General features: G+C 37.0%; 1 protein-coding gene across 7 annotated transcripts in view; it reads left to right on the top strand.

The window, feature by feature from the left end:
* The window catches only part of NLGN1 (neuroligin 1), a 266450-nt gene extending 253883 nt beyond the window's left edge, over positions 1–12567 (top strand). For 4 of the 7 annotated variants that reach the window (XM_030456076.1, XM_030456073.1, XM_030456074.1 and 1 more), the window contains 3 exons: positions 3441–3653; positions 8176–8965; positions 9919–12567. In XM_030456076.1, coding sequence (XP_030311936.1) covers positions 3441–3653; positions 8176–8965; positions 9919–10741 — 1826 coding nt within the window. In that variant the 3' untranslated portion in view covers positions 10742–12567. The remainder of the gene's footprint in view (positions 1–3440; positions 3654–8175; positions 8966–9918) is intronic. The other 3 variants (XM_030456077.1, XM_030456072.1, XM_030456078.1) reach the window with 1 other exon arrangement.
* The last annotated feature ends 2747 nt before the right edge of the window (positions 12568–15314 follow it).

Below are 15314 nucleotides of genomic sequence, written 5' to 3'. Positions count from 1 at the left end.
TTTTATTTAAGTGTTAAACAAGAATAAGTGCTTGCACATACAGACCTTACAGATGGGAGGTGTTACAGCATTTCTTTATGGGTGTTTAGGTAGATGACTCTGTCTGTGTTGAGGCACTTCTTGCTAGAGCAAAAGCAACCACAAACTGGAAAGAAAAACTTCACCTGTTTTTATCAGCCCCATCTCTGATTTCATGACACTTTGAATGTTTCTAAGCTGTGCTGATACTACTGCATTTAAGGGGAAAGGGCATGAAGAGGTGGAGATATTAACTGGCTTCTTATGGTTCTGAAAAATGAGAGAGAAATGCTTCATGTCATGAAAGTCAACATCAATCACCATCCATCTTGTGCAGATCTGGAGCTCAGCCAGGGTGGGTCTTGCTGAGGAGGTGTGAGAAATTTATTTTGCATTGGAGCTGTTGTTCTGGACACAAGACATAATTTGTCTAATATAGATGAATTAGGAGGACATAACTTATATTTCTTTTCTTTTCTTTTTTTTTTTTTAATAAACTGAAAGCTCCCCCTTCTGGCACATTTCCTGAACTGAGTCCAACTTTCCTGGTAACTGCAGGAGGCATTTCTTCTTTTACTGTCTTTTCAAGATCTTTTTGACAAAGGTTCTTTGAAACTGGTGTATTTATAATTTCCCAAGGATTTCCCACTTCCCCATCAAGCTTCAGGGCTTGATGTGAACTCATTTAACAGCTGGGGATTGCCTTGAGGCTTTACCTATAATTTTCATCTGTTGCTTTTCCAAAGACTCTCTTGCTTCCCACTCTGCTACATATTATGCAGAGTATAGAAAACACTTATTTCAGAAACTGTGAGGGTTAGCATTTGTTTCCCTTCAGGGTGATCACTGTGTCTCAGCTTATACCCAGCCATCTCTTTTCTAATAAATGCCGTGGAATCACTTTGAGAACTCTCCAGGATCTTTTTTAACCAAAGCTGTAGCTCTGCTGAAGAGAAGATCATGTCCCAGGCTCAGGGGATCTGCAAGCAAGGAATGGGAGAAAAGCAAGGAGGGGCTTATTTATTGAACAGTTTTGGTAACTGCTGTAACTGCTCTCATCTCATTGCTGCCTGTGTTTCAAGAATGTTCAATGCCCAGAGTTCCTCTGACCCCTCAAATCAGTGCAGTGACTTAAGTGCTTAATATGATGAGCTGATTTCTCACTGATTTTCCAGTCATGTACTTTTGCATAGAAAGGGGAAGACCTTCCCAGCATGTGCAGCCACAGTAAATACAAGAATCCTGTATTTTCCCTTAATTCTAGCATTTTAATTTTGTTTCAGTCACTGGTCCCATCCCTCAACTCCAAGCAGGCTGAAAAAGGCTACTGAGACTGGTTAGGAGGCTTTCTTTAGATTTGCTATCATAGATTCAAAGGCATCTCCTCTCTGGTCCTGAAAAAGAATTTATGGGTTACATTTTAGTGGAAAGTGAGGACAGGAATGAATTCTTCTGTGCTGGAAGGATTATACTGGAGCCATATACAGAGACCTGCATGCCAGCTCCTCTGGCTACACAGAAGAAAACAAAAGAGAGTGAATCAGAGTAAAATAATATCAGATTCATCTCAACTCAGTACTGAGCTGCAATATTAAAATGCCAATGAATTAATTATATCTGTGACTTTGTTTCTGGGCTTTCCCTGAATATCAGGGTGAGATTTTCATCTAGGATAGTGAAGCTACTTGGCTTTTTTATACAGTGAAGTAGAGAGTGTGGCAGGGTTTAGTTGCAGAATGGTAAATATTTTAATGTCTAGTATCACAGTAACAATTTACTGTGGCTGCAGTGAATGATGTACTCCCATTAGACTTGGTACATTAGGTCTGGAAGTGGGAGAATTGCTGGCCTGGCACCTTATGCCACTTTTCTCTTCTCTCTCCATGGTAACAAAAGCCAGGATTGACCAACACAAACAAAACTGCTCACCCTACCCAGGGCACTCCATAGGCAGGGAGGCCAATGAGCTTTCTCTGCAGTTTACTGCACAGAGGGTCTGGTGGTGTCAATGTCTACACCTGTGCCAGACACCAAATGTGAGCTTGCCATTTGAGGTCAAATCATAATAAAAATAGGGTAACAAATGTCATGGTCATTGTCTGTATGGAAATAGACACATGTATGAATTTATCTGTGTTCTTGTTAAATTCTTACTTTCTATGTGTATAGGCACGTATGTATTTCTTCTTAGAAATGTATCAAAAGCTGCTTTTATTGTCATAATGAAACAGCAGGACTCCTTTGAGAACCATTTGTCTGGAAAACTACTGTAAAAGTCTTTTGAGTAGGCTGTGTGCACTCCAGAGAGTGAAATCAGTAGTACTTTGACGAGGGTAGAAGAGCCACTAATATCTAATTAATGTGGAACTAATTGTTGTAATGGTTGCATTTCTCTACAAAGCATGTGCTGAAAAACAGTTACACCACCAGTTTAGTGAGGCTCTAAATCAGTTTGATATGCAAATGGAGGTGCTGGGCTACTTCAGAACTCTGGTATAATTTAAACATTTGTTTATTAAATTGGGAAACTTGGGAATGTCCCAAATAGGATCCAAAACAATCTTTTGTCAATGGAGACTTTCTTCAGAGTTTATGTTGTTCATCTTTTAGAGGCAGGAAGCTCTAATGGCAAGAGGAACAGCAATACTAAATATGAGGGTACCTCTGGGGGCAGTGTAAAACAGCCATTCTTGCACCTGACTTGTTTCACCGTTTTGCTTCCAGTATGAATAAAGGAGAGCAATTCTTGTGCTCCAGATTAGCCCTGAGCTCTTATCTTTCTGATGTTAAGGGGTCATGGAAACAGCTTAAATTGTCTTTATCCACTTAATGTAGATTCAATTAACTCAGGTTACTGACTATGAGCTGGAGCTCAGGGAGTTGAGAGCTGCTCACATTGTTCAACTTGTCCCGTGCCATAAGCTGCATTTATTCTGGGGGTGAGAACAGAAGGAAAAGTGTGTTGCCTGGACATAACCAACCATGGTCTTAGAGAAATGAAATTGTTGCCTCTCAGCCATGCACAAAGCTCATGCCTCTGAGTGTAGAACTAAAATACACAGTTGACCAAACCACTTATAAAATGCCTGCAGCATATCTGTCTTCTAAACCTTTCCTTTTAAGCTGATGCAATCAACACAAAGTCTTTGGGACTTGTATGTCTTGACCTGTTAAGACTTAGATGAGTGTTCTGTCTGGGATGTATCTTCATGTCCCCTACAGTAAATATAACATGGTCCAAGGACTAAGTAGCAAATAATCTTTTTCTGAAAGAGTGCAAAGTAGTGAATTGTTGACCAGCAAATATGAAAAATTATTTAGTTGCTTAATATTTAATGACATTTACTTTTGAAAGCATACTTAGAAGACTGCAACAGGACTATTCACTTGCTAACCCTTTCTTTTTTCATTTATGTTGACAGGATTTTTGAGCACTGGGGACCAAGCAGCAAAAGGAAACTATGGCCTCCTTGATCTAATTCAAGCTTTGCGTTGGACTAGTGAAAATATTGGGTTCTTTGGAGGTGACCCACTAAGAATAACTGTTTTTGGATCTGGTGCAGGCGGTTCATGCGTCAATCTGTTGACTTTATCCCATTATTCTGAAGGTAACCGTTGGAGCAATTCAACCAAAGGTATTATGCAGGTTGCAAATTTTGACAATTTTGGTGTCTGCATGCCACCACCATTAGTACTATGTGATGCTCTGTATACTCTCTTTGTTCCTATGGACTGTTGAGTTCAGCTCAATATTAAGCAAACTTTTTAAAGGCTGTACAAGCTGCCTTTCCCCTCAGCTCTCCTGTGCATGTTTAAATTTTGGGTCACTTTCTTCTTTTCCTATGGAGTTTTGTAGGAAGACTTATTTAGCAGACTTCTGAACAGCATTTTCTCGGTGCATCATTTTTGTCTCTTTTTCTTTCCTACCTAAGGGTGTTCTTTTTGGAAAACCAGTCACTCATGCTCACAGTAGATGAGGTCAACTATATTCAGTCAGTCATGAAAGGCATGTTTAGTTTCTCATGAGGAGGAGAATTTAAAGCAAACTGAAATGACACCATTTATCTTTTTAGGCTAACAGCTGACATGCTTAAAATTATTATTTTGTGTGAAGGAAACAAGTGCGTAGTTCAGAAATCTTTTGTCTGAAACTGCATGAACTTCACTTGCTGTCATCTAATAAAAGAATGGTTGAATGTTTTGCATGCATGATCCAAAATTGTCAAAGCATCCAAGTTGCAAATGGATTTTCTTCTCTGTTTTTCCTATTCCATAACTAACACCTTTTCTCTCTGACTGAGGCAGATATCAGGAAATTAAAAACATGTTCTGAGGCACCTATCTTTTTTTCCTCCTTTTGTACCCAGGTTCCACAGGGTTTCTCTCATTTGCATGGCTATTCCTTATTGATCACATTACTTTTGTCCCAGTTTTCATATCTTTTTATCTGTATTTTTTAGTTTTACCAGGGACATCACACTGTGCTGTGTGCATACAATCCTCCACTGATTTATACAGCTGTATCACCATGGGGGATTAATTGGTCAGTCATAAAAAAAATAATTTCACTGACATTAAAAGAACTGCACCTACCCAAAGTCAAGATGCAGAGCCCACTGAGGTCAATAGAAGTGACAGATTTTTTAGATCAGGCCTTTGCACTACTTTAAATGAAGAAAAAAAATCTAGCTTTTACAAGAAAGGTCTAATGAGGCTGTGGTCAGAATTTCCATGTATTTCCACAATAGAATCATGTAATTTGTAATATTTTTTTTTCCATAACTACTTGGAGTTGAATTGGACACATTTAATTTATAAACTGACCTATAAGAACTATAGGTAAGGCTTAGCTCAATACATTATCCTGTGGGTTGCACTGTACCATCTTTTTTCATCAGGTTGAATGAGGAGACCTGGTTTCTCCTCACCTAACTCTTACTTCATTTTAATCATAGACTCATAAAATGGCTAATCTTGATATTCTGGATCTAACATGACATTGATGTGAAGTGCCACATAGATGGCAATATCTGATGTTGCCACTTCCCAGCAAATTTTACCCTGGCACATTCAAACACGTGGCAGAATTTTGCAAGGAGCAGAATTTCAGGAAACTGATGCAGTAATTTGCTGACATAGCAGATCAAAGGGTTTGGGAAGGGGCTGGAAAGGGCATAAGGATGTATATGTAAATTTGAACAGTAAAAGTAAGTTTTTGAGGATTTATTTTATGAAAAAGCAAAAACATGATTAACTGAAATCTGCATTAAACAGGAGGCACAACCCCACATATGTTTCACTTAGGGCTTGTTTGACCTGCCATTTAAAAGAAACCCCAAACATTAGAGTATTTGGTCAGCTTCAAATAAGAAAAGTTATTTCAAGTTTCCAAACATTTTCAGATATCTCAACATTTTCAAAACAGCTTTTGTTCTGCAGTATTAGCCAGTCTCTTTCAGAAGCTGTAGATTTGGATGCTCTCTTTGCTTCCCTCCTTTCCCTTTGAAAGGATCCCTCGTGAGTTGAGAGGAAGCATTCAGCCTGTTTCAAGATGGTGTTTGTTCAGAGCTGCCCATCTGCAAGTGGGCAGAACAGCACCCATTTTCAGCAAGTGCTTGGAAAACGTGGATAAATATATGGAAAGTATTATTATTATTTATTTTGGTGAGACTTTGAATAGGAGTCACAAAGCTATATGGTCCATTGAACATTTAAATCTTGCCATCAATCTGCATCCCATAAACTCTAATAATCATGCACAGTATCAGGTGAAAATGGAGTTCACACAAATTCTGTCAGAAATTATGTGACAGAATGAATGGATTTTTCATTCTCTGGTTCGTTTTTCACCAAATGGTTTGAGAGGAGGAATATTTCCATCAGCATTCTTCAGCAGAAGAAGGGATGTTTAGTTTCATTTCCTGAGATAACTTTATGGCCAGAGGGCCCGACCACTTTTATTTAATCCAACGTTTAATGTTTATGTAGCACTTAGCAAGCCATAGTGTTTATATCAGCAGTTTCTTAATAAGTAGCTTATATTTTCTGTCCCTGTTCAAAAATGTTTAATTAAGCAACAGTTTTACACAAGGTGCAAAATAGAAGCATTATGAAGTATCATGAAATACATCTTTTTGAAAATTCACTTTTGTCATTTGGTTACATTACAGTGACTGGATCCTCTGTGATAATTCCACTGACTTTGAGATGATTTATAGTACCTCAATATCTGACCTTGTACACATGTACATATATTTTTATTTGCTTGGTAGCTCAAGTTCTTTCTTTTTTTTTACTCATCTTTTGCAAGGAAATAGTACCTTGGATGTGTCTCCTCATAAATTTAAGGAGAGGCTTGAGTTTACATATTTCAGTCCCTACATTTGTCTGTTTTTCTAACTCTTGGATTTGGACCTAATGCAGGCTAGAATGATTTTTAAATTCCTCAGAAGCCTGTAAAATATTTCCTGCCAGCAGCTGAATCCAACCAACTTCTGAGTGTATGGACTCAGCTACTGGAATAGGTAGACAGAAATGTCTCTGACTTGGTTTAGGGGCTATGGAAGTTTTTTATCAATAGCAATGTGTTACTTATCAAAGTAAAAGCCATCTTTTGCATTGTTGGAATCAAATTCCAAAGTAACCTCAGCACCTGAACTCAAGTTTCTTTAATGGGACTGTACAGCTATTCATCAAGCACTGGACCAAAGATGCATTCTTAGAAAAATGATGTGAATGAGGCCAGGTGTCACTTCCAGTCCCTGAGGAACTCCACTAAACTCAGTGGGGTTACACCAACAAAAGTAAACCAAATTGTGACCCATGTTATCTTACATCAGCATCACTTACATGTGCTATAGACTATTTTGTATAACCCAGTGAGCCATAGGAGGTAGGGTCCAGTAGAAGATGTTTTCCAGTCATCAGTGCATAAGATGTGTGGCTGAAAGGAACTGGATGTACTTCAATGAAAATACTAAAAAAAAAAAGGGGGGGGAAGCCACTGTTACCTAAATATAATCTAAGTTTCTGATATTAGAGATGAGCAGTAAAGGAGAGCAATTTGTCTTCATTTTCTTACCCAACAACCTGCCTCAGATGGAGCAGAAAAAGGCAAAGGCCCAACACAGAGCATGGGCACACAGGTGGAGTTCTGATTGCATTCAAGTCAATAGCAAAAAAAATTGGTTGATTCACTGCCTACAAAGGGATGAGGCTGTCATCCATGATATGTTTAAAAATGCTTACAAGAAGGGAGAGGAAAACATCATTTTATAGACATTTTGATATTTCTGTGAGTAGAATTTCTGGTCTGGAGTGCTAGTTAAATCATCATAAATTCAAATTAATTACACTGAAGTCTTTGGGATTTGCAGCATGTTGATATGCAAAGTCAGATCATACTCTCTCCATCTCCCCCCTAAATGAATACCTGAACATATGTTTAAATCTCTGAATTACAAAGCTAAATAGTGTAAAATATATCGTTTCCCTTTTTATGTAATTGTTATCACTATAAACCTTCATTAAAAAAACTCATTACAAGACAAGATCTTGACTGAGACACTTACAAACTTAATAGCTGCGTGGCACCTTCTCATCTCTTACTGCAGAATATAAGCTTTTACTATGATATTCAATTCAAATCCACTGCACCTCTCAAACCAAGGTTAATCCCAAACAAAACACTGAAAAGCAGTGTATTAGGTTCATGTAACACATAGCTGTATGTACACATGGTGCTAATGGCTTGAACAGTACCCAGAAATTCAATCCATTTCAGAGACTTGTGGACTTTTCCTCCCACCTATAAATTTCTTTAACTTTAGGAATTTTCTTTAAGTTTTATCCTATATAAGGTAATGCCACTTTTTTTTTTTTTTCCTGAGTTTGTTTTGAAAATCTGTTCCTCCAGCTGCACTACACTGAGGTAGAATCATTTGCTTCAATTCCTGCACATGCTGCATTTATTTTGTATACATTACCTGTAGGTACAATGACAGCCAGTTCTCCCCATCTTCTGTATTTAAGTACCATTAGGATTCAAGTAGCTCTTCTGTCCCAGCTTTCTATTGTTTCAAAGAACCCCTTTGATTCTTTCAAGTATGTAGCTGTCTCAAGGTCACTTCAGAAGTTTTTAAATATTTCTCCCCGCAGGACTTTTTCAAAGAGCAATAGCTCAAAGTGGAACAGCTCTCTCCAGCTGGGCAGTTAGTTTTCAGCCTGCAAAATACGCCAGGATGTTGGCTACTAAAGTTGGTTGCAACATGTCAGACACTGTAGAGTTGGTAGAATGTCTCCAGAAGAAGCCTTACAGAGAACTTGTGGACCAGGACATTCAACCAGCAAGGTACCACATAGCCTTTGGACCAGTAATCGATGGCGACGTGATCCCGGATGATCCTCAGATCCTGATGGAACAAGGAGAATTCCTCAATTACGACATCATGTTGGGAGTTAACCAAGGAGAAGGCTTGAAATTTGTGGAAAACATTGTGGATAGTGAAGATGGCATATCAGCTAGTGATTTTGACTTTGCAGTTTCGAATTTTGTCGATAATTTATACGGCTACCCCGAAGGCAAAGATATACTGAGGGAAACCATTAAATTCATGTACACAGACTGGGCTGATAGACACAATCCTGAGACCAGAAGGAAAACACTGCTGGCTTTATTTACTGATCACCAGTGGGTTGCACCAGCAGTGGCCACAGCAGATCTTCACTCAAATTTTGGATCACCTACATATTTCTATGCCTTCTACCATCATTGCCAGACAGATCAGGTACCTGCATGGGCAGATGCAGCCCATGGAGATGAGGTTCCTTACGTACTAGGAATCCCCATGATTGGCCCTACTGAATTATTTCCTTGTAATTTCTCCAAAAATGATGTCATGCTAAGTGCAGTGGTGATGACATACTGGACAAACTTTGCAAAAACTGGGTGAGTAACCAAATAATGAATAGTCTTGTATGCAAACTCTGGATGTAATGATGTAGTGCTTTTCCTTGGAAGTGCCTCCATGTTTGTAGGATGAATACGAGATTAAGAACTGGGTTGGATTTTTATGTTTATTGTAGTGCCCCTTAGCTCACTTACACGTTCTAGTGGAAAGAGGGAAAAATAACTTTGTGAACTTTCTGCATGGAGCAATTGAACAAGTACTTTGTACAAAAAATAATTAAGGGATCCCCAGAAAAGTGCAAACCAAAGCATTTAACATATATGTACAGTTAAAAATGGTTACCTTAATACCTGACCTTACCCTACCACTGTTAATGTTTTAATTTCAGGAGACAAGAAACGACATAAATATTGCATTTCTATAATATAGCTTATTTTAATAATGTATTTTGGTTTAATTTGACACTTTTGTCCATAAAATACCTGTCTTCAAGCTTGAAAAAAAATTGTCCTTTTAGTAAATTTTGCTTTCACTGATCATTCAGAACACTTTTCTATCTTTGGTCTTTTACCACCTCTGGAAGGCCACAGAGCCTACACAGGAACTGAAATGCTGAGCTTTAGGTTACTAAAGAAGAAAAGAAAAACTTCTTGTCCTCTCAAGCTGTTCTCTCAGAGACATTTGTCCTCCTTATCACATTGCAGGCAATTTCTCCTCAGCAGCAAAAGGTTTCAGCATGAGGGGAGATGGCAGTTTTTGGGGGGGAACTAGGGAAGCTGTTGAAGTCTATGTAAAAGAAGGGTTCATTTGCATAATGCTGCTTCTAATCACAATTATTAAGGCCTCTGATTTTAGGAAATAACATTCTACTCTGTCCAAAGGGAGGCTCAAACATTAAGTATAAAATGTTAATTATGTTAATTTTATAATTCCTTTTGAAATACTTCATAACATCGGAGACTGTTTTGGTTTCTTTCTTTCTTTCTTTCAGTGACCCAAATCAGCCAGTGCCACAAGACACAAAATTCATCCATACCAAACCAAATCGTTTTGAAGAAGTAGCATGGACCAGATATTCTCAGAAAGACCAACTGTATCTTCACATCGGATTAAAACCACGAGTCAAAGAACATTATAGGGCCAATAAAGTGAACCTTTGGTTGGAACTGGTACCTCATCTGCACAATCTGAACGACATCTCCCAGTATACCTCTACCACAACTAAAGTGCCATCAACTGATAATACTTTCAGACCAACGAGGAAAAATTCTGTTTCTGTTACTTCAGCCTTTCCTACAGCCAAACAAGATGATCCCAAGCAACAGCCAAGCCCGTTTTCCGTGGATCAGAGGGACTATTCCACAGAGTTGAGTGTTACTATTGCCGTTGGTGCATCCTTGCTGTTCCTGAACATTTTGGCCTTTGCAGCACTGTACTACAAAAAGGACAAGCGGAGACACGACGGTCACAGGAGGTGTAGCCCACAACGCACGACTACCAATGATCTTACCCATGCACAAGAAGAGGAGATAATGTCCCTCCAAATGAAGCACACTGACTTGGATCATGAATGTGAGTCCATCCATCCACATGAGGTGGTTCTGAGGACCGCCTGTCCCCCAGACTACACCCTAGCTATGAGAAGGTCTCCTGATGATATTCCCTTAATGACACCCAACACCATCACAATGATCCCCAACACTATACCAGGGATTCAACCCCTACACACATTCAATACCTTCACTGGAGGACAGAACAATACTCTGCCCCATCCTCATCCCCACCCCCATTCACACTCAACAACCAGGGTATAGCCAGACAAGATGAAACAAACTCTATTTTTTGATGGATTACAGTAGGTGATATTACTGAAGATTACTTGGCTTTCAACCTACAAGACTCTTACTATTTAAATATGGAGGAATATTATGTGAATATACATATCAAGAACATTTGGGGTTTTGGAAAAAAATGAATTGTACATATATCAAATGAACTTAAGAAAGAAACAAAACAAAACAAAACAAAAAAAAGAAAAACAAAAAACCCAACTGTTTGCAATTGCTTGAAGCAGTTGTCCTGAATGATACTTTTTCATTCACATTCAAGTATTAATTTTTTGAAGATTTAAGTTACATAATGGAATTAGGCATGTGCAACACAAACAGGAAAGAACTATGACTGAAAATTTTAAAAACCTATAAATATGCACAAGGGACACACTAATGGAATGTCAGATAATTTTCACCAGTTTTTATTTGGACCTGTTTTATTGTGTAGACCATATTTACATATTTGAATAAGTACACAAAGCACCAATGCTGTTAAGGCCTTAGAAAGGGGCTCATGCTGAAATCTGCCAGTCCAAGAGGTTTTACAGCCTGGCAGGTACAACATTATCACATAAGTGCTGTCAGTATAAAAGTTGTGGGAATAAAGGAAACTGGATATTTTTAGCACGATGTGCATGATAATTTATATGCTTGGTGGCTGTGCTGCTGATTAAGCCGTAATTAAAATTCTTCTCATCCCATTGGAGTTTTTATTAGAAGCTTTCTCCATCAATTGGCACAACCTAAAGAAGTTTTTTTAAAGGGGCAAAAGTAATTAAAGGAAAATATTTCACTGTAGCTTCAGAACTAGAAGGAGTTGCAACAGTTGTTAAAGGTATTTATGGCACACCAGGTGTACATTGGGACTGCTATGAATCCCAGACAAAAAATTTGTATTATAAATGTTCTTTTTTCCTTTCCACCTAAATATTTTCTAACTTTAGCATAACTTTAATGGAATGTCCTTTGATGAAGGATTTATACCTTGCTGTGATTTAGTTACAATATATCTAGTTGAAAATGGTAAGGCAAAGTGTGTCCAAAATTGCAATATTTTGCAATATAAAAATGCCCCAATATTACTGCTTCGATTACACCTTTCAGTTTATTGTTTAAACTCATGTTGCATGTTAAAAATTTAGTTATAATATTTAATATAAAGTTAATTCCCTTTTTGCTATACATTAGATTTGCCATTCCAATTAATGCTCTGGACCTGATGGCAAGAGTGGAAAAAAAGAGGCTATGTAAAAATGGGGAGAGAGCCAACAAAGGGAAAATTTATGTCATGAAATGTTTGTGTGATTTGATATTAAGGTTCTAAAAATCACAAGAAATTTTTCATTCCCCTATTGCTTTCCAGTAATTATATACCATGATCCTTTCAAAACGTTTGTATATGTAATCAGATGTACATTTATATACAAGGAAATAATTGAGATGGACTTAAGAGCACATCCCTGATAAATACTTTCTCTCTTTCCTGTACTATATTTCTATTAGACTAAAGTTATGTGATTTTTTTTTTACATTTTTTCAAATTACTAGCAATTTTGATAGTTTGTAAGATAATGTGAAGAACTTTCTCTGACAAACTAACTGCAGTAACAGAAACATTTCTTTTCAATTACTCTTTTTCAAGAATGAAAGCTTATTACACACAAAAATTGTATACTACTTGATGGAAAATTTCTTTGTACTTCTTGGCCATATTACTGGTCACTGAGTGAAATAAAGATAATCTGGATAACGAATATTATTCCAATGCTAAGAGACCTGATCTTTGCTCATTAAAGAGCTAAAATGTTTATTGCTGTTTTGTCATTTTTTAATGAAGTAATGGTAACTGTCTCAAATAAAGAGTAATATCTTAAGACCAGTCTGGTTTTTGAAGACATGAACATGCCTTCTACAATGAATACAACTGCATATTTATAGCCCAGTCCCATTTACTGCTGTTTCTTACAGAAGTGCTGACGTTGTGACTCTGATTGTGTCCTAGTATTACACACAAATCTCCCCCAGTTTTCAGGAATAAGTTGAAAATACAAATACCAACCCTTGGGAAAAAAAGCCAAGGAAGAGGCCTCACTGAAATAAATCTGCAGTAGTTTGTGGCAGAAGAAAAACTCTCTGGGTTTTATTTGGGTGATGGAACTTCCATCAGAAACTGGTAGGAAGCTCAACGTGTGTTTGCTAACATCAAGTGCAAATGTTAAAATTGAAGCTGAAAGTGAAATAAAGAGGTTTTCTTTAGCTATTAAAAAAACCAAAGAAAAAAACAAAAAAATGAGAAAGAAAAAAGAAATCCATATATTTAATTAGTGAGTCTTGCAGTCCCCAGTTTTAGATCAAGCTCTTTCAGTAGAAGCATCAAAAATTGTCTTCAAAATCCAGGATGGTCTGTGTGCAATTTCTGCCTGATGTGGTTGTGCTTTTAGACTGTGACCTGCCAATGTAAACCAATAAAAAGAATTGTCTGCCATCTGATAATTATTGTTTAATAGGAAGATTGTATTTTGCTATGTTGATGAAACAAAACAAAACAAAACAAAAAAAAAAACCAAAAAACAAAAATACTGATGGCCATAAAAAAAAGGATATTCATGAAATATGATTTTTCTGTGCTTTTCTTAACTTTCTCAAAACCAGAATAACTTCTCTCTAGTTTATTTGTGGCCATATATCTCTCTATATACAGTATCTGGTAATTGTTTATTTTCATTAGCTACAAAATAAATGATTTAGGTAAACCAAGCATGACACTACACTTTATTTTTGTCAGCCAACAGTATTTAAAATGTGAAAGATGAAGGCAACACCACAAATTCTGTCACTCCTGTTTGAAAAAGTAGAAAAAAAGTGATACAGATACTGTGAATGATATTTCAGTGGCTATTTTATAATTGCATTACAGCAGCTGGCCTTCCAAAAGTAAGAATGTGTCCCACATTTTAACTGAACATTAAGAAAGACCAAGAGCTGTTTTGAAGCTGAAACAGAATAAAAAATATAGGAAATGGTTTGGGAATATCTTCATTATGCTTCATGGAATATGAGTTTGTTCTTTTTAAGGTATTTATCTGTCTGATTTGTTTTCTTTGGTAGCCTACAGGAAAGCAAAACTGAGTGTGATGTTTAATTTTGTGTATCATCCTTGGACCAGGTTTCCAGTAACATTAGGATATCAGTCAGTCTTTGGAAGTTCAGAAGAATTATAAAAAGCCTGTATTTCTTGCTTTCACACTTTTGTAAATATGTTTGCAGACCTTTTTAAGAAAATGTATTCTACCATTTTGGAAAAAAAAAAAATAACAATGGAATCATTGTCTCGTTTATCTATTAAAATTACAGGCAATATAATGTGCTGTGCTGACATTTCTAGGAGAAATAAAGCAGATAAAAAACACATTTTGCTCAGTGGTATCTCAGTTGGTTCCATGTGGCATTTTCTACCCACTGAAGCCTTTCAGGGCATGGATGAGTTACTGGAATATCCTATCCCCTAGGAAAGTGTAGTTGTTGTTTTCCTTGTCTGTATTAAAGATGGATTCCTATATCACACAACTTTAGTTATTGGTTATTTTAGTTACTGACATAGCCTGGAAAAGGGAATTATTAAGGTCTAACATTCACAGATTTAAAGACACTACTGCACAGAAGATGCTGGAAATTCTGCTGTAAACTTCACTAGGAGATGAAAGAGCTGAATATATAGGAAGCTGCCAAACATTATGGCAGTCCTTTGATGTTTGTAACTTGGTGGGATCTTTCTATGAAGTTAGTTTAAAATATTGGCCTTCTTTCCCCCCTTTTTTCTTGTAATCGAATGTTAACATATCACTGCTTTTTACTATAAGTAAACATTAGATAATTTAATTATTCTTGTGAAAACCTGCTCCCAAATAAATTAGATTAGCAGAAAATTCCCAGCAGAGGTTTTGTTATTTTTCGTTCAAAGCTCTTGTCAAAATAGCCCGTTTTGTTTTACTTTTCAGTCTCTAAGCTGAGGGACTTTCTGCAAATAACATTAAAAGTCTCTTTCTCTTTTTGAAATAATAACACTGTAAGATTAAGTTGTCCTTCTGAGGCCTCCAAATAAATGGCACATCAATGCATTTGTTTGGAGACCTGAAATTAGCAACATTCAACTCAGCATTCGAGAGCAGCAGAATCAATGAGTCAACCACCAGCCATGAGGCTCCTTTTCTCTTAGGTTCTGCTAATGTTATATAGTAATTGATTTCTTATTTACAGATTCAGTAAAAACTTAATTCTGTGAAATGGGAAATGTTTAGGACAAGGTAATAAACTTTATCTGGGGGAAAATGTTTAGAAAAAAACTTGCTGAGAATCACCTAGGAAGGAAGCATTTTTACGTGCAACCTGGCTTCATTCCTTTTTGTTGATATTATAAGTCTCAGTAACTCATACACATGCAAAACTCTAATTTCTGTAATAAGATTTAGTTGCTAGAATGAATTAAAGCATCATATGTAAATAGTGGGTTCCAGCCTATTCTGAGTTTACCTTCCTTTACTAATGGGAGAGATGA

The sequence above is a fragment of the Calypte anna genome, chromosome 9 (assembly GCF_003957555.1).
Source record: "Calypte anna isolate BGI_N300 chromosome 9, bCalAnn1_v1.p, whole genome shotgun sequence".
In the NCBI taxonomy this organism is placed as follows: domain Eukaryota; kingdom Metazoa; phylum Chordata; class Aves; order Apodiformes; family Trochilidae; genus Calypte; species Calypte anna.
The sequence above is the reverse complement of the archived record's forward strand: the minus strand, read 5'-3'. Positions and strand labels throughout refer to the sequence as shown.